Here is an 18,137-nt window from a genome sequence, read left to right as displayed (position 1 = left end):
CTCTGTGGGTTTTAGGTCAGGTTGATGGCCAGTCAAGCACAGTGTGATATCGTGGTCATTAAACTATGTATTGGTATGTTTTGCAGTGTTATCAGGTGCCAAGACCTGCAATAAAATCAGCATATCCCCCCAAAGCTTCTTGGCAGGGAAACATAAAGTGCTCCAAAATGTCCTTTTGGATGGCTGCACTGTTTGAACCACAGCACATCAGTTCTTATTTTTTATTTAATTTATTTTTTTAGGCAAGACTCTTCTCACAGTGTCTGGGGCTAAAGAGTCGCTTAATCCAAGGAAAGCGATAGTTTTACCCCATTTCTTAGGCTAGGAATAGGTTCCATAGTAATGAAGCGTTCATAGATCAGCGGAACTAAAGGGCCGCTGCGTTTGTTTCTGCCAGTGCACATTTGGAAGTAGTACCGCGTACAGGAAGTGGAACTGTCACTGTGCTTGTGTCCTTGCTAGCGAGCTAGTGAGTTGCCATAAGAGGCAAGCAGATGTGTCCCGTTCGGAAAGATGAATTGAACTGTGCCGGGAGATAAAAATCTGAAAGAGAGCAACGTTCACCTCCTGTTAGCGGCGCCATGTTGCGTGTCGGGAGCTCAGCTGCCCGGTGAGTCCCGTTTCCCTGAAGGTAACGGTAACACAGCAAGCTAGCTGCGGTGATAAGGAGCGGAGGGGTCCTCTGACAGCTGATGTCAGTATAGCTAGCTCTGCTCTGGCACGCATAGCCGCTGCCCTAGTTTAAATAAATACAAACCCGATAAACCCGAATGGCTACGTGAATATTCCATGTATGTTTCACGTTAAACGTGTTTTAAACCGAATTTCCCTCTGGTGCTGCTGGTACTGAGTTTATACAGCTGCTAGCTGACTGTAAGCAGCTAACCCGAGAGGTTGGTGAGTGGATTTCTATTCAATCTGATCGTAATAATCTACTGTTGCTTTAATATAAGTTGACTTCCTATTAGCTGTTGCTAAGTATTAACTGTCAATGTACGCTGCTAGCGTGTTTTGCCTACAATCGGAGTCAGAATATTTTACCACACTACAAAAACGGAACTAAAAATAAGTAAAATTTTCTTATAATGAGATTATCTGTCCTTGATTTGAGCAGGTAAATAAGATTATCTGCCAATGGAATAAGATTTTTGCACTTAAAATAGGAACAATCCATCTCCATCATCTTACTTCAAGTGCAGGATGTCTAATTAGCTTATTTTAGGGGTCAAAATACTCATTCTATTGGCAGATAATCGTATTTACCTGCTCAAATCTAGGACAAGTACACACATTTTAAGAACATTTTACTTATTTTTAGATCAGTTTTTGCAGTGCAAGGTCTTCCCAGAGTAGCCATTTTTCTAGTTACCGTGGCCGATCGGTTTTATAATAAAATGTAATAATTCCCATAACCTGATATGCTTGCTAAATTATGAGGGTTTTATGGAAGAAGTAACGATTTCATGTGAGAGAGCAACATACTGTTGTTCAAATTATACAAAGATGACACTAGTAGATTGAAATCAGAGGCAGTTATAGCATTTTTAAGGCTAAAATTCTGCTCTAACTTTGGTCTGATCAGTTTGCACGGCAACCAGTGAAAAGCTGTGACCCCTGATCACAAAAAATATTTCACTTTAAAACGTTTTATTTAGATATTCACTTACTGATCTTTGAAGATGGTTTTCAATGGTTGTATTAATTGTAATAGTTCTTGTTTTAGCTAAAAGCTCATGATCATTACTGTTAAAGTTTCCGTTTCGTCATTAAAGGCCGCAACATTTTGTCATAACCTAAAATAACCAGACAAACATCAGCTTGCCTCATTTATCGAATAAAACATGGTCAACCCTTGAAATTAGGAGACCTACCATTTTCAATTATTTGTGGAATCTGGACTTTGTGCTGACAATTTAGGAATATGTCAAATCAATTGACTTTTGGAAAACTGGAAGTTGAAAACATTAACAGATTGTTTAGTTGAGTAAACAAGTTCTCATCTCCCGGCAAGTCAAACATGGTATTGTCTGACCTAAAAGGTTAAGAATTATTCAAACTAACTATAATTACACACTGACTAAATTATAGGTATATAGCCACATTATTTGCTTTAAAAAAAGGATCAAAACCATTTAATCATGATAAAATAAGGTTATATACACCAAACCTCCATCCTGATCATGTTTTAATGTTCCTTTTTGTGGATAAAAATAACCCCAGAAACTGGGCAACAAGGTAGTCACTACTTTTAATAACACTAAATCTTGTATGTTGACCTGCCACTTTCTCATAGCTACGACACACAAATGTGACGCAATTTCTTATAAACAAAAAACGGTATGAATCCACATATCAATTCTGATCCAAAACACATTCATAGAACTCTAAATAATCGCAATAAAATTAAAATGTGACTCACATTTCTACAGTGCCTTGCAAAAGTATTCACCCCTTGGTGTTGTTTATGTGTTGTTGCCTCACAACCTGGAATTAAAATGGATTAATGAAAAGATCTTCACCATTTCATCTACAGAATAAGTCAACAGCTTTGAAGATATCTTCTTTGTTACATTTTTTTTTCATTGTGAAGCGACTAAAAGAACGGAAATATATATATGTTTGCCAAAGTTATTTTTCTTTTTTTATTATTCTTTTTTTAATCATCTCATTTCACTACCCAAGACTATTTTTCTGCAGATCCATCTCATAACATAAAACAACATTTAAATTACAGGCCGGACTGTAACGATGGGGTGGGACTAGTTTTGCACGGCACCATACGTCCCGTGTGTGTTCGTCTCATGCGTCCTGCATCTAATAAAACTTTGTATATTAATGAATTGAAAACAGACGGCTCACAGCTTTTAATGCTGTCCCTCTCTCCTCTCAGCGTGGCCTGCAGGAACCTCGTCTCATCCAACATGGGGGTGAGATTCCGGCTCCCGCTGCAGAAGCTCCATCCTCTGTCTCGTGCCATCCACCACCGTTACTCTGGAAACGGTAACCCTCACCGGACTCCTCATCGCACAGCGGCTCGATACTTCACCTCCATGTCTCGCTTGCCCATGCGGCCGTCGAAGCCTCCCCCAAGGTCCGGCGGTCACAGGTACCAACAGCAGCGCAACTTCTGGGTGGCCAGCCTGGCAGCTCGGCTGCTGAGGCTCCGATACATCCTGCTGGGAACCGCCGTGGGAGGAGGCTACACCGCTAAGAAGGTCAGTGGGAGCTATTGTCATTTCTATTATTGTCAGTTTATTCTGCTGGCTGCAGAATCATATAAGCAAGGATTTCTGCTTCATCGGCAGTTTTAATGTAGCGCAGTGTAGATGGGACGCAAACTGCTGCGCGTCTGTGAACAGGCGGCAGGTAAAGGCAAATAAAAAAAAAAAAATGTCCTTTACTCCGCAGACCTATGAAGAGTGGAAAGACATGCTGCCTGATTTTAGTGAATACAACTGGGTCATCCCTGATTTTGTTTGGGAACTAAGCGACCAAATTGACCTCGGTAAGTTCATTTAACGTCATATGGATCTCTTTGTTAAGTTGTTGTCCTTGTCGTGCTAGATTTTCCTACCCCTTGAGTCTTTTTGAATTGAATTACATTTCAACCGCAAATTTCAAATCTTTTTACTGGATTTTAATTATGAAGTGGAAATAAAAATGGCAAATGGTTTACATCATGTTTTCTCAAATATGAAATGTGTGTGGCCAGCTATAGTCAGCCCTCTCCACTCTGATACCCCTGAATAAACCTTAGGGCATAAAATAGCCTTCAAAGGTCAGTTGAGGGTCAGTGAGTTTAAACATGCAGCCGGAGCTACAATAGGATGGTTTAGGTCAAAGGATGTCCATATGTTGGAATATCCCACACAAAGTCCAGACCTAAGTCCAGTTGAAATTGTGTTGTGACATAAAAGTCACTGTTTGCAGACGCTCCCTCCAATCTGGTGAAGCAAACTGAGCCTGAACTGTTTTTGTACCAAATCGGCAAAAGATTTGATGGTGGAGGCATGCCTCACAAATCTGCAGCTGTACTTGCTTCACAAAGTGATTCTACAAAGTATTTACTCAGTTAGTGGGGGGAGATGCAAAAGAATGCCACACTTTTCTGATTATTATTTTTAAAAGAAGGAAAACTATATAATTCTTTTCTACTTCATAATCATGTGCTCTTTTGTGTTGGTCTGTCCCCTAAAGTCCAAGTAAACCAAACTGAAGTTTGTGGTAATTTGCTGAACTCTGGACAAATTGACTGGGTGGGAATACTTTAATAATGCATGGTTTATATTAGGGCTGGACGAAAATTTAATAACGATATATATCGATCGATAGACGTATATTGATGTTAAAAAAAGTGTCAATAAAAAGTTCAATAGAACAGTTTTCCTTCCTTTTGCATTTTAGCCATGTAGGTTAATACTACAGTCATTACATCCTCCCAACCAATCACAACGCAGACCCAGGAAAGCTCAGTCGCTAAGCTTCGCCCCCTTCAAAGGGTTCAGAGAGCACGCGTTCTTTATTTTTTTTCTTTTTAAAAAATTTGTAGTTTTGGTAAAAAGTTGGTTGAATAAAGGGTTGAGCTTGAATTTAGTGTTTGTCTGTTCTGTATCAAAAAATAGGACATTAAGTAACAGCATAAAATGGCCAGGGCTGCATATGAAATATACATTTTTGAATTTGGTGATAATTATCGATATTGATCAATATTTCCATTTTATCAATGTTTTTTTCTATATCGTCCAGCCCTAGTTTATACATGAGGAGCTACAGCTACTATTAGGCTGCTTTTACACCAGCAGTGTCGAATATTTTCAAGTTATTTTTGGGTTTGACGAAGTTCCTCGGATGCACTTGACCAACAGCTTATGTTATCAGTTCTTCCGGATTCACATTTCAAACTTAATCAGCCATCGATTACATAAAAATGTTTGCGTTTATGGACCTTCACAATGCATAATTCCATGTCAGATATCCTGGATGTGTTGTTGCTGTGGCAGATTCGTTCACTGCAGTGCGGCTGTTCCCACGGTTGAGTTTAGTGTTGCTTGTCGTCTCTCTTCTCTAAAGACAAACTGGCCAAAGCGCTACCAGAGATGGAGGAAATCGCTAAACTTCTGCCTGACTTTGAGAAGATTGGAGAGAACTTCACTTTCCTTAAAAGTCTCCTTTCCTCCGGTGAGTAAACTCAACATTAGTAGTCGCCCTGCGGCGTAAAATCAAACAACTAATTCAGTGCCACACATGAATGAGGGTTACAGTGGCGTCATTAGCGTACGCTCTAGACGCAGTCACATTCAACCATAACCAATAAAGCTGACCATGATTTATTAGCGGAAAGGTAGCGTTATATCTTGGGAGATTTATTTTTATTTATTTATTTGTTTTTTAACATTTGTGCCAATCCATAGTTTGTTTCATCCTCTAGCTCTAAGTGCCTTCAAAGTGAAAGCAGCCTGTCTCTAAATCAACTTCCTGTCTGCTGTTTTCCATGTCTGACTCCGTGTTAGTGTACTGCTTCAGTTTTTGATTGCCTGACATAAAATGTAATGGTTTGCTTTAAGTTCTTTTTCACTGGGTTTTTTTTTTTTATTTTTTATTTTTTTTTGCGTCACTGCATTTTTTTGTAGCGTTGCAGAATTTCCCTTTTTAAACTCCAGGTTTCTTATCTGAAAGGCTTTTGCTTGGAGGTATTGAGTCACAGACGGGACTGATGAAACACAGAGGCAGGAGTTTACTAAATAAAACGGCTGGAGATGCGCTGATCACACCGGCCAGCACCAGTGTCCGTTTACCTGTGAAGTCTTTCGTTTTATTCATAAATACTACAACAAAGTTTACCGGAGGTACTTTCGAAAAAGGGGAACTTTTGAATGAAAGCAGAAAAGCTGTTTGTTGGGTTTGCAAACAGAAGTTTAGTTGAATTTCTTGAGCTGCTAATCACCGATCAGAGCTAATCAGTTTCTCATTGAGTGACTTTTTCCAACTAAAGCTTATGTTCATGCGCAGCTTTTTATTAACCGTGGTTACTGTGCCAAGTTCCTGGTTTGACCACCATCCCCGTGACTGTCTTCTTCATGATTTTCATCTTGTGTTCTTCCTTTTCTCCCCCTCCCCCCCCCGCCCTCCTGTCCTCCACGTTCTTCACAGGTGTGAGTTTGGGTAGTGCAGTCAAAGGAGCGTCTGGTCTGCAGCTTTTGTTAGGTGTGTAAACCCTGTATTTTGGTAGAGCCGCCCGTAGCCCTCCTCTCTGTCTCTCTGTCGCTCTCTGTGCACTTTATGGACATCCCACAGGATTGTGGTCGTCTGTGGTTGGATCGTCTTAATGTTCGGGTCTAGTGGTGAACAGAGTTGGCTACCAGGGTTGCAAACGACTGGATTTATCTAAAGTTAAATGCAGATGAATATCCAAATGTTCATCTGGGATTTGTTCATTCCTTGCTTTGGTCCTCACAAAGAGACTTAAAGGATCGTCTTGTTTGCCTGTAGTTTGTTCTTCTTCTTTGTTTTCTTTCTATGGTTTTTTTACTTGGCTGTTTCTGGCTGTACTGTGCCCTTTTTAGGCGTGTGCCTCCTTTGACTTCCACCCTTCCTCTCACCTGTTGTTGTTTTTTTTGTTTTTAACGACACGCTCGTTGCTAACCCTCTGTCTCTGGTTACTGACGCGCAGGTGTTTGAAAAATTAACACAAAATGAAGTTTTATGTGATTGGACGTTCATTTGTGGAGCTGTGTGTCAGGGCAGACGTGACCACACCTTAGATCTAAGTCGTATAAAAACAAAGGAGTGTCCCTTACTCTTTTTTTTATTAACTCTTAATTGCCCGTATGGATATCAATGGCTTCATATAGATACCTTATGATTTTTTTACATTCTGGGTTTTAAACACGTTTATAAGCATTGCAATAACTTTTAAGATTTAAAAATGTCCAAGTTGTTCTCACAAAAACCTTTTCAGTGTGATTTTTTTTTATGTCTTATTTTGACATGTAAAGCAAGTTTGAATGGAACAAAGTTCACTATTGAACAAACATTCAGCAAAAGTCCAAAAACATTCCTCTAAACATATTTCTCAGAATGAAAACATCTACAGGATCTCAGCTTTCGTTTAGTAGTAGCATATTTTCAAAGATATGAATTTTATTTGCATCAGAACTGGAAAACTTTCAGAAGTGTTTTTTCTTTTAAGCTTTGATGCGCTGATACAGATATTTATTTTTTTCCGATTTCTCCCTAAAAGGAAACAATGAGCAGCATTCATTATAACGTTTCCGAACCTGACTGCCGTCAGCAGCCATTATTATTTTAGCGAGGGGCAGCAGTGACGTCTCAGTGCTTGGGGAAGAGAGGCTGCAAAACAACATTTTACTGTTGTTTTATATCAAAAACAGCAGCTGCATCCGTGTAGGTACCGAGAGATATCCAAAAGCCTGTCAACATTTCTAAACCTGGCATGTTCCATATCAGCATGTTAAACCTTCAAAATGACTTCTAGTTTTCTTTAAGTAGCAGCCTGAATGTGCAGTCCACATGCCACTTAGAAAATATAGTTTCCTTTTAGATATCTTCTCTCACAGTTCCTCTGATTTTAATTGACACACAAACAGTGGAGGGAGAGCCAAAACAGACCGTTTCTTAAGAAGCTGGATCTTCATACGGTGCTTTATCCCTGGAAAATTGAGTGGAAGGAAAAATTGTGGTAGAAAAAACAAATCAACGCGAGGGTTATGAAACAAGATTCGTCAAGATTAACAGAAATAAAATCTTAAAAGAAGTCACTCTTTATGTTCTTACATAATCAGTTTAACTTTTTTAGATTGAAATGGTGCAACAAATCAACCTTTCAATATTCTAATTTAATATTAAGACGTTCCTGTAAACACATCGAGACTGAAAATAGGTAACATGGAGATTTTTATTTTATTTTTTCCTACAGATGCACTAAAGAGTATCGCTGCTGCCATGACCTATTGTATGATGCATTCACTGAACTGAAAAAAATCTGCACAATGAGTGACAAATTGTCCCCTCAAACCAGCTCGTTTTTGTTGTGGCCTCACTTTAATTAGCTATTTGTTTTACGACAAACATATAAGTGGTTTAATCAGGCTAATTAAAGTATTTTATTCATACTTTACTGTCCTAAATAAAATTTTGGGTTCTGTGTTACCTACTTGCCCACAAACTCAAGAATATTTGCAGCAATTTTCAAAAATTTGGACTTAATCACAGCGGTGGTTATTTATTTTTTTCCTTCTTCTTTTTATCACAGTAAGCACCCCCTGAAGCCTTTTAACAGCAGTATGTCCTGTTTCTACATTACCTTCTCATCTCTCGGTTGTTTCTCTGTTAGAAACGTCGGGCGATCCTGCTCTAAAAGCCACAGACTCCTCGGCTGGAGCTGGACACGATGCCAGCGACAAGCAGTACAAAAAGGCAAGTGTCTAAAGTTTGTTTTGCACTTCACAGCTTTTGTGCGCTGTTTCTACGCCGCCAGAGCTCACTTTCATTTAAAGGGCCTATATCATCGTTTTTATAGCGTTTCATTGTCACCCGTGTTCAGGCTCACAGCTCTCGACTGCTGCGATGGTCTTTATGCGAGAACTCAAAACGCTGCCAAACGGTGGCAGCTTTACATTTGGTATGACATAAAACAATGGCCGACGATGCGTCTGAGCAAAGTCTGCAGCTTGAGTTTGCGTTTAATAAAGCGAGGATTTATAAGAAGACTTATCTGATGACGGTTATGGGGGAGGTATCTGAGAGCCGCGGCTGGGAGACCTAGCAATCAGGCACCCTACGGGGGAGATTTAATGGCGCCTGGTGTTGAGCCTCGTCTGCCTGCAGTTCAGCACAGTGATTAGTGACCACTTGTATAAAAAAAAAATCCTATTTAACATTAAATATTTGGTGAATCTTTGTTTCTCTCTTCCCCCAAAGCCATCAGCCTTTTTAGTTTCTAAAGAACCGTTGTCAAAAATGCTTCATTTTAAGGAGAACTGCAGCGGTTGTGGAAATCTCACTTTTCTCCACCTAATCAGTGGGATTTCTGCTTTATTACATGGTAATGTCAAAGCTGTCAAAACGTTATTCTGAGGATGTCTTCTGTAACGCCCCTTAAACTCCCTAAGTCTGTTATTCCTGTCAGGAAGTCGATTGTTGCTAAAGTTTCTTCAGGCTAATGCTGCATATCTGGAGCCTGGAAGGGAAAGCTCCAATCAACGCTTCTCTCCTCCATTTGGTTCAAACACACAAAACTGCTGCAGCTAATGGTATTCTCGTTTTCTTACCTGATAAATTTCTCACCTACCGTTGCTGCATAGATGAACTTTGTAGCGAAAGTGTTCACTGCTCTTTTTCATTGTGTTGCCAATAAATGGCCTCCCATCATACATACTCCAGCTAAACACCAGCGTCTTCCTGTGTGACTCAGAAAAACTCTTGTAGCAGAAAAGTGAGTTTCAAATTGACTTACCTGGTTTGAAAAGAATTTTCAAACCAGGTATTTTTCATCCGTAGAAGACACATTTCTGGCTCTAAAAATTTGATGATATAGTCCCTTTAACTTCTGTTCGCAGTTTGTTACCTTTTCACTTCAACAACTGTAGTTGGTTGAATCAAAATGTCCTCAATGAAACTTTTTTTTTTTTTTTTTTTTAAAGGTTGACATATAAATCTGTGAGACATTGTGCTTAAGTCTTGCAAAACTAATATGGCTTTGAATGAATAAAAGAGGTCCTAAATAGTTAGAAATGTTTTCTAAAAGCTGTTGATTCAGTAGGTTAATTAAATGTGACTGTTTTTGGTTTTTTGTTTAGCACTTCCTAAAACCCTGACATGATTTTCAGATCTGCCAGGATGGTGCAGCAGAGCAATTACATTTGCTCTGATTATTTGTTAGTCTGGGAGCTGGAAAACACTCACAGGTTTCTTTATCACTGGTTATTTGGGCTTGTTAAGCTAGACTGTGAATTGTAAAAAGTGTTTTCCTTTCGTTTGGCCACTTTATTTAACCAAATGATTTGTCTCTGCAAAAATATTTATATTCATAAATGTTTGTTCTTCCTGTCCTCTTGCCGTCTCATGTCTTGTTTTAGTTTCACCATCCTCCAGTTTTTATTTATTTTTTAATAACTACACAAAGTTGGAAACAAAAACAATCTGGCAATGTGATAAATTAGAAAGAGATGCATCTTGTTTCCCTGTTTTTCTCCAAACATGAGCACAAGGTTTTAGGTTTTTTGTGTAAATGTAGAACCTCCAGCCCCAAAAATGAGACAAACTGCGTTTCATGTTGGGGAATCTTTGAAATCAGACAGATTCAACCTGCTTTGTCCTGCGACTCGGTAGATTTCCCAGCTTGCTTTGCTTGTTTCATCTTCCTTTTTAAGCGTCATCCGAGCCCCAGAGTTGAGAGCGCTCTAACGTCTCGTTTTGTTAGTTGAAGACTCAGACTAATGCGGCAGACCCTGAACTGCTGTGGCTCTTAAGGGAAGATGACTGATTTGCCGCCGCCGCCTGCCGGGAGGCACTGATTGTGGTATTAGTCGCCTCTTCCGCCTTCAGTCTGGCAAAGTTTGTCTGAAACCGAGACAGACTTTGTTTTCTTCACTGATGATGGTGGCAAGATTAGGAAAGTGAAAGATCTTGATTCTTTCGAACTTTAATCCTGACTTGAGTTGTGATTCTTCCACCCGAACAACACCAGTGCCAGCTGCCCCGGCTAGGTTTCCTGCAGTGGGGTGCAGTGTTGGTCCACATGGCATGGATCAGCCCGGTGGTTGTTGTTGTTGTTGTTGCTTTTTAATTTATTATTATTATTATTATTATTATTATTTTCCTCCTTCCTCTCTCTCACGTCTCTGACGTACCCCAGCAGGGTCTGCTCGGAGAACTCATTCTTATTCAGCAGCAGATCCAGCGGCACGAGGAGGAGGTCCGGCGGGCCGCTGCAGCCAATAGCGCGCGTTCGCCGCCCCAAGATCCTTCTCCGAACCCCAACCCCTCGACTCAGACACGCAAGGTGAAGGTCCCACCCCACTTAGATCCGCCCCATCCCACCAGCAACCCCCCCCCAAACACCTCCAGCTAAAGGACAGAGGAGGGAGGATTAGGGCAGTTCGGTTAAAGGGAAGTGAGCTGGAGTCAGGTTTTCTTTTAGTTTCATTCATTATTTTTATTTTTAATAATTAATACTATTAACAGTAGACGGATTGTTTGCCCAAAGACAGAAAGTTTCCACAGTTTTTTTCTTTTTTTTTTAAAGACACAATTTCCATTAGTCATCCAAAAAGACAATCTGGGTTTTAACTATAAGGATCAATCCTGGTAAATTCAGTATTTATTTTATGGCTGATCAAAATAAAATGCTGAGGACAAACAATCTATTCAGTCTTTGACAATATTTGCTTGATAGCACTTAGTTGAGATCACCTTTTTATCAGGGATGCTTTCATGGTTTTGTTTTATTTGGCAAAAAGATACTTTTTAGTTATACATATAAAGGTGTTTTACCTGCAGTGCCTTAAAAAAAGTATTCCCACCACTGAATTTTTTACCATTACAGCCACAAAGTTCAGTGTATTTACCCTGATAGCCCATCACAAACAAAGAAAGGCATTATTGACAAAAGGCAATGAGGACTGCGGGTAGCAGTTTGCTGCAAAACGCAGCAAAGGTGATAGAAGGCACCCTGGTCAGATGAGATCAAATTAAACTTCTTGACCTTCATGCAGCCTCCTGTGTATGGTAGAAAACTAACACAAGACCCCATCCCAAGAGTCAAAGGCTGGTTCACACGGCAGGATTTTAAAATAGTCGGGCAATTTTCAAAGCCTGAGAGACGCCACATGTAAGGATAAAAATATGTAGATAAAACAGGTTCATCATTCAGATGTCAGACGGGAAATCTCGAAAACCTCTCAGGATCAAACGTGAGTTCAGAGTAAATAAAAATGGACGACGGGGAAGAATAATGTTGAGATGAGCTGCTGTTTTTATTTCAGGGTTTCCAACATTCAACAGGCTGCGTGCTCCTTTGTCCTCTGGGAACACCACACACGCAAGGATATATCGGGTCAAGACAATCAAACATGTTAAATATCCCAGATTTGAGGTCTGAGCGGTCCCGACGTTCTACGGAGAGGACCAGATCTCTCTGAACACACCACACACGGCAGGAACATCTCTTAAGATTAAACTAAGATTAGACTGTCGGAAGGGGAAGATCGGGGTAAAAATCCTGCCGTGTGAGCCAGCCTTTACACGGTGGTGGCACAGTCATGCTGTGGGGATGCTTTTCCTCAGCAGGAGCATGGAAGCTGTTCAGAGCTGATGGGAAGATAAACGGAGGTAAAAACAGGACAGAAACCTCCAGCTGCTTGAGGCAGATGACCGTTCACACTGAGCCCGGTTCTGCTGGAGGTCTTCCCTTCCCGTTAAAGGGGAAATTTTCCTTTCCACTCTTGCTTCATGCTTGCTCAGTATGAGGGATTGCTGCAAAGCCATGGACAATGCAGACGACTCTCCCTGTGGCTCTACGCTTCTCCAGGAGTGAATGCTGCTTGTCGGGACTTGATGCAATCTGCTGGGTTCCCTCAGATAGGAACTTTTTTGTCCAATATGTACAATCTGATTGAATCTGACTTTGGAAAGTGCCTTGAGATGACATGTTTCATGAATTGGTGCTATATAGATAAAATTTAATTGAATTTAATTTAATTGAAAAGCTGTAAGAGACGGCAAGAGAGCAGAGCGGAGGTTCGCCCTCCAGCAGGATGACTGTAAAGATACAGCCAGAGCCCCATAGTGGGATGGGTTAGATCATAACGGACCCCTACTTAAAGTCCAGAGCTAAATCCAGTTGATAACCTGCAGAAAAGCTCGATGTTAAAGAACTTCTTCCATCCAATCTCACCGAGTTTGAGCTGTTTGGCAAAGACGAACTAGTGGAAAGGTTTGTTTCTAGTGCAAAGGTTGCAACTTGCAGATGTTAGTGCAGTGACAGGCCTTTAGGCAGGCTGAGCACAAACGCATGTCACACTTTTGGATTTTTTTTTGATGTAAAGAAATTTGAAATTCATTTAATTTTCCTTTAACGTGTGTGGGTCCATCACATACATTCTGTGATGGTTTGTGGCTGTGATGGGACAAAATGTGAACATGTTTATAAGGTGTGGATAGTTTTTGCAAGGCACTGCATCGCTTTATTTTAGCCCTCTGTGAAAAGCGTGACAACAGTCTCCACGTACGACTGAATGCATACCACTGGGTGTAGATCAGCCAGTGTGACACGCATGACTCTTAGTGGGCTAGTTCCAGAAAAAGCTGCAACAGATCGAGCTTCACCAGACCACAGACGTAGCCGGACGATCAGCGGCAGCCGGTTTGCCGTTTGGGAACGCTGCATGAAACTGTGTGGCAGCCAGGCGCATGGTGTGAGCTGCGTTCTTTGAAAACCACAGACTGAAGCCTTTCAGCTCACAAGGAACCACTTTGTCCTAGAAGAAAACCGATCATCATCTTTTCTGCATATTGCTGGAAATATGTTAAAACAAAGAAAAGGAGTAGTTTTTCTGATGTAGTTTGCTTTGTCTGTGTGTCTATTAAATTCATTTTGTCTTCTCTCAGTTCTGGTTGTTCTTGTATTCTGTCTTTTTGTTTCCCTCCCGCCTCTCATGCAGAGATAACGCTAAGGGAATGACATGAAATCACAATAATCTAATGTTACATAAACCAAATGATTTTGTGAATAAATCTAGCTTGATTTATTTTTTTCTTCCAGGGTTCCCTCCTTGATTTCTGCCTGTTTGTGGATCTATGAGATTAAAGCAATAGCCGAATGCCGACTGTCTTCCTGAACTGTTTTGTCCTTTGTTTATTCATTGACTTGACTTTCCACTTTGGGATTTAATCTACTACAATTTGCATGTGTTGATCGTTTGCGGTGCTGTTGGGAGTTTTCTGAGGTAGTACTGTGAGCATAACGGGAAGCCACAAGCTAACACTGAGAAGAAGCGTCTATATTACCCATTTCTCTTGTTTTTCTTTTGCTTCTGCTGTGACTTTCAGTCATCGGACAAAGAAAAGATCGACCAGCTGCAAGAGGAGCTTCTTCGGACTCAGGTGCAGCCGTGCATCTCTGAAATCAGGCAAGAATAAAAAAAAAAAAAGACCTTGTGTTACGGGCGCTAATGTGATCATTTATTCCTCAGCTGAAGTATCAGCGCATGCTGGAAAGACTGGAAAAGGAAAATAAAGAGCTGAGGAAAGTGGTTTTGCAAAAAGACGATAAGGGGATTCATCAAAGGAAGGTGAAGGTGAGTTATGCAAAAGACTTTAATACAAAAGACCTTAAACACTTTAATACAGAGACCGTTTTTAAGGTTCCAGCTCCACTTGTCTGGTTGTTGTGATCACTAACTTAAGTTTTTACCCTGTTAGATTAGTCTTAAAATTATTTTATTTGACCATAAATACTATTTATTATTTGTTTTGCAGAAATCCCTAATTGACCTGTACTCAGAAGTCCTCGACATCTTGTCTGACTACGATGCCAACTACAACACCCAGGATCACTTGCCCAGGGTAAGTTACACAATTTATTTATTATACTCAGAGGGATTTGACATTATTTTAATGGAAACTCTCTGATCCCTTTTTTTTGTAAAATTGCCGTCTCATTTAGATAGTTTTGATATTTCGTTATAAAGTTATAACTGGCCAAAATCACTATTTTCTGATGTTCTTTTCTCATTTTGTTTAATTGTTCTGATTTTTGTGTTGTGGTCATTTTATTGTCCATCACATTTCCTGAGATGGAGATTTGTCTTTGACATCTGGCAACAGTTCGTACATAAAAAACAGATGATTTATTTATTTATTGTTTTTGTTTTTTTTGATGATTTAAACGGCACATTTAAAAGAACAGCTTTACTGGAAAAACAACATCTAACAAACACACTTAAAACAGTTCCATTAAAGACAACGTTATAATAAACGAACGTATAAATAAATTAAACGTGACTCACAAGGATCTGAGCAGTGACTAACTAAATTATTCCCTATTTCTAAAAGGTCAGAGCAAAGGGAACGAGGACTTTTCATACCTATTTCTTTGTTAATGGGGCTTTTAGTCTCCTGCCAGTTGGCAGCAGCTCAAGATGATTGCAGAGGATGAGCGGGATTTTTGTAGCTCTGAAGTACTTTTTCCTCAAAGCCCTTTTTATGTAAATGGAGAGGCTGCATATGCTGAAGGCCAATTGTTTTACTGGCCTGTTCAACTACCCCATTCAGCTTGTTCTTGTCTTTGACTGACAGATGTCCATTCCAGCTCTGACTTATCGTTCATCGGAGGTCTCCCTCGTTTCCCTCTTGGCTTTCAGGTGGTTGTGGTTGGAGATCAGAGCGCTGGGAAGACCAGCGTGCTTGAGATGATCGCCCAGGCCCGCATCTTCCCCAGGGGCTCGGGGGAGATGATGACGCGCTCTCCTGTAAAGGTGTGTGAGGTCAAATAGGCTGATTTTACGTCTGGATTTGATTGATTTCTTTAAGATAAGCTCCATATCTTCCTCGCAGGTAACATTAAGCGAGGGTCCCCACCATGTGGCCAGGTTCAAAGACAGCGGCCGAGAGTTCGACCTCACTAAGGAGGAGGATGTAGGTGACACATGCAGGCGTGTATTTAAGGGAGAACGTTAATCTGCTTGGTTTTTCACACTTGGATGTTGTTGTTTTTTTGTCGGTTTTTGTGTAGCTGGCGGCTCTGAGGCACGAGATTGAGCTGAGGATGAGGAAGAGTGTGAAGGAGGGACAGACGGTCAGCTCTGAGGTTGGACAAAACTACATCTGGATTTTTAATAAACCACTTTTTCTACTGAATTGTTTGGAAGAGTTTATGAAATATAATTTTTTTCATTTCTCCCACATTAGACAATCTCTCTGAGTGTTAAAGGACCGGGCATTCAGAGGATGGTTCTTGTTGACTTACCTGGTGTCATCAGTGTGAGTATTTCAACGTCCCCAGGTGGATACGGATGTATTATTGAATTTTAATTTGTGTTGTGCTTTGCTACAAGGTTCCTATGCAGTTATGATATATCTTTTGTAAAGAATAATGGTCTTTTTACATTGAATTTTAACATTTAATTATAGCTGTTATGTTGTTAATTGTTTCAGTTTGAGCTGTTCCTCATCAAATATATTGATGCTTTGGTTTTACATCCGTCGATGGTCTCCACTTGATTTCTTTTCTTTTTTTTTTTCTTTTTTTTATGAGAAATAGTTGTTTTTTTTTCTCTAGAATTGTTTATTCTTTTAATCAACTCTTTGCTTATGGTATTACCACATTTATTTAAAGAGTTAAAATTGAATTAAAAAACATATTCTTCTAAAAAAAGATAAAAATAACGTTAAAAGGGAGATTTCTGCTGCCTATTTGGCGTCTGGTCTTTCTGAAATCAGAGTATAAACTGCACCTGTTTGTGGTTTTAAAACTCGGTCTGAATTAGGACGACGTACTGAAACTCCTCTAATTATCGAGTTTTAAAAAAAAAAAAAAACGTGTTTCCTGTGTGAAAGATTTCCGTGCAGCGCTTTAAAGATTATGCTTCTGACGAGTTTCTGTTGACATAAAAATGGACCAGTTTAATTTACTTTGGTGCTGGGTTGAGAGACAACTCCATTATCATGTTGTTTCATGATTTCTTGAACAAATAGACAATAAAACCTAACTAGATAATTAGTTTTATTTTCAAATGTGTGGAAAATGTAAAAAATTTAGTCTGGAAAATTATGGAATATAAAATGGGAAATGTGTAGAAACCCTGTTGTCAAAAATAAATGTTTTGTTGTTTTTTGCTGCATAAGCAATTAATAGTTTTACTGAAAAAAAACAAAAAAAACACTTATCTTTGAAAACACCAAGATAATGTAATTCAACTCTTTTGTAGACGGTGACCGCAGGCATGGCGACCGACACTAAGGAAACCATCTTCAGCATCAGCAAGGCCTACATGCAAAACCCAAATGCAATCATTCTCTGTATTCAAGGTGGGTCTTCAGCCTGATAAATGATATATTCATGGTCACATGATTAAAATAAACAGCAACATTATTACCACAAAAATATTTTTAAGATTTGCACAAGAAACAAAACCCCAGGTGTGTTGCGATGCGTTTTTTTTTTTTATTGCCTTGTTTTTTTTTTTTTTACCCAGATGGGAGTGTGGATGCAGAGCGCAGCATCGTGACAGACCTGGTCAGCCAGATGGACCCTCAGGGGAAAAGGACCATCTTTGTTCTAACTAAAGTGGATTTGGCTGAAAAGAACCTGGCCAGTCCAAGCAGGGTAAGAGATCTGAACTGTTCCAACACAAGTGCCGCTTTATCTCTCAAATTTTACGGAAGCAGCTGATCCACCTTTAGGTTTTTGGTGCTGCAGTTACTCACTTACACTGAATTAAAGATGGTGGTGAAATCTTCCCAAAGATTGCCACTTGTTCATAAGTCTGCTGCCTTTTTTAAACCAGGAAAACATCAGGGACCAATGTTGAAATTATATCCAGATGCTCCACTAGGGGGAGCTCAATCCCTTTCCAGGAACCATATGCCAATCAGGCATAACTTTATGACTACCTGCCTAATAGTGTTAGTTTACTCTTTATTTTTCCTACCCAAATGTCCCTGAACTTTTCATGCATGGACTCCACATGACACAGGATGTCATCTGGCACTTCTTTAATTCATTTTAAGTTTTAAGGCGGGGCCTCCATAGATTGGATTTGTTGGTCCTGCAGATTTTCCAGAGGCTTGATTGGATTCAGGGAATTTAGAGGTCAAGTTTACACCTCAGGATTTGCTCCTCCAACCATTCCTGGATCATTTTTGATTCACAGATATGTGTATTATTCTGCTGCTAGAGGCCCCAGCCATCAGGAAGTACAGTTACCTCCCTTGACTGGTTGGAAATTGTGTAGCTCCATACGCTAAAAAATACACTATTCTGACTCCTTTCTGGCATTAGACAGTCTGAACCACCCTCACTCGCCTTTTGGATCAAACAACACGGGCAACAATAAAGAGCTGATCAGTGTTATTCATTAGGCCTGTCACTGGTTGTAAGACTGTAATGTTTTTCA

The 18,137-nt window shown here is 39.9% G+C and overlaps 1 protein-coding gene across 7 annotated transcripts in view; it reads left to right on the top strand.

The window, feature by feature from the left end:
* Positions 1-408: 408 nt before the first annotated feature.
* opa1 (OPA1 mitochondrial dynamin like GTPase) overlaps positions 409-18,137 on the top strand; it is a 41,080-nt gene continuing 23,351 nt past the window's right edge. For 2 of the 7 annotated variants that reach the window (XM_036141096.1, XM_036141095.1), the window contains exons 1-16: positions 409-610; positions 2,891-3,215; positions 3,409-3,505; positions 5,071-5,178; positions 6,151-6,204; positions 8,354-8,436; positions 10,877-11,023; positions 14,071-14,124; positions 14,214-14,318; positions 14,500-14,586; positions 15,384-15,497; positions 15,577-15,657; positions 15,755-15,829; positions 15,931-16,002; positions 16,950-17,049; positions 17,217-17,347. In XM_036141096.1, coding sequence (XP_035996989.1) covers positions 582-610; positions 2,891-3,215; positions 3,409-3,505; positions 5,071-5,178; positions 6,151-6,204; positions 8,354-8,436; positions 10,877-11,023; positions 14,071-14,124; positions 14,214-14,318; positions 14,500-14,586; positions 15,384-15,497; positions 15,577-15,657; positions 15,755-15,829; positions 15,931-16,002; positions 16,950-17,049; positions 17,217-17,347 — 1,662 coding nt within the window. In that variant the 5' untranslated portion in view covers positions 409-581. The remainder of the gene's footprint in view (positions 611-2,890; positions 3,216-3,408; positions 3,506-5,070; positions 5,179-6,150; positions 6,205-8,353; positions 8,437-10,876; positions 11,024-14,070; positions 14,125-14,213; positions 14,319-14,499; positions 14,587-15,383; positions 15,498-15,576; positions 15,658-15,754; positions 15,830-15,930; positions 16,003-16,949; positions 17,050-17,216; positions 17,348-18,137) is intronic. The other 5 variants (XM_036141097.1, XM_036141098.1, XM_036141099.1 and 2 more) reach the window with 5 other exon arrangements.

This window comes from Fundulus heteroclitus, chromosome 9, assembly GCF_011125445.2.
Source record: "Fundulus heteroclitus isolate FHET01 chromosome 9, MU-UCD_Fhet_4.1, whole genome shotgun sequence".
NCBI lineage: Eukaryota > Metazoa > Chordata > Actinopteri > Cyprinodontiformes > Fundulidae > Fundulus > Fundulus heteroclitus.
The sequence above is the reverse complement of the archived record's forward strand: the minus strand, read 5'-3'. Positions and strand labels throughout refer to the sequence as shown.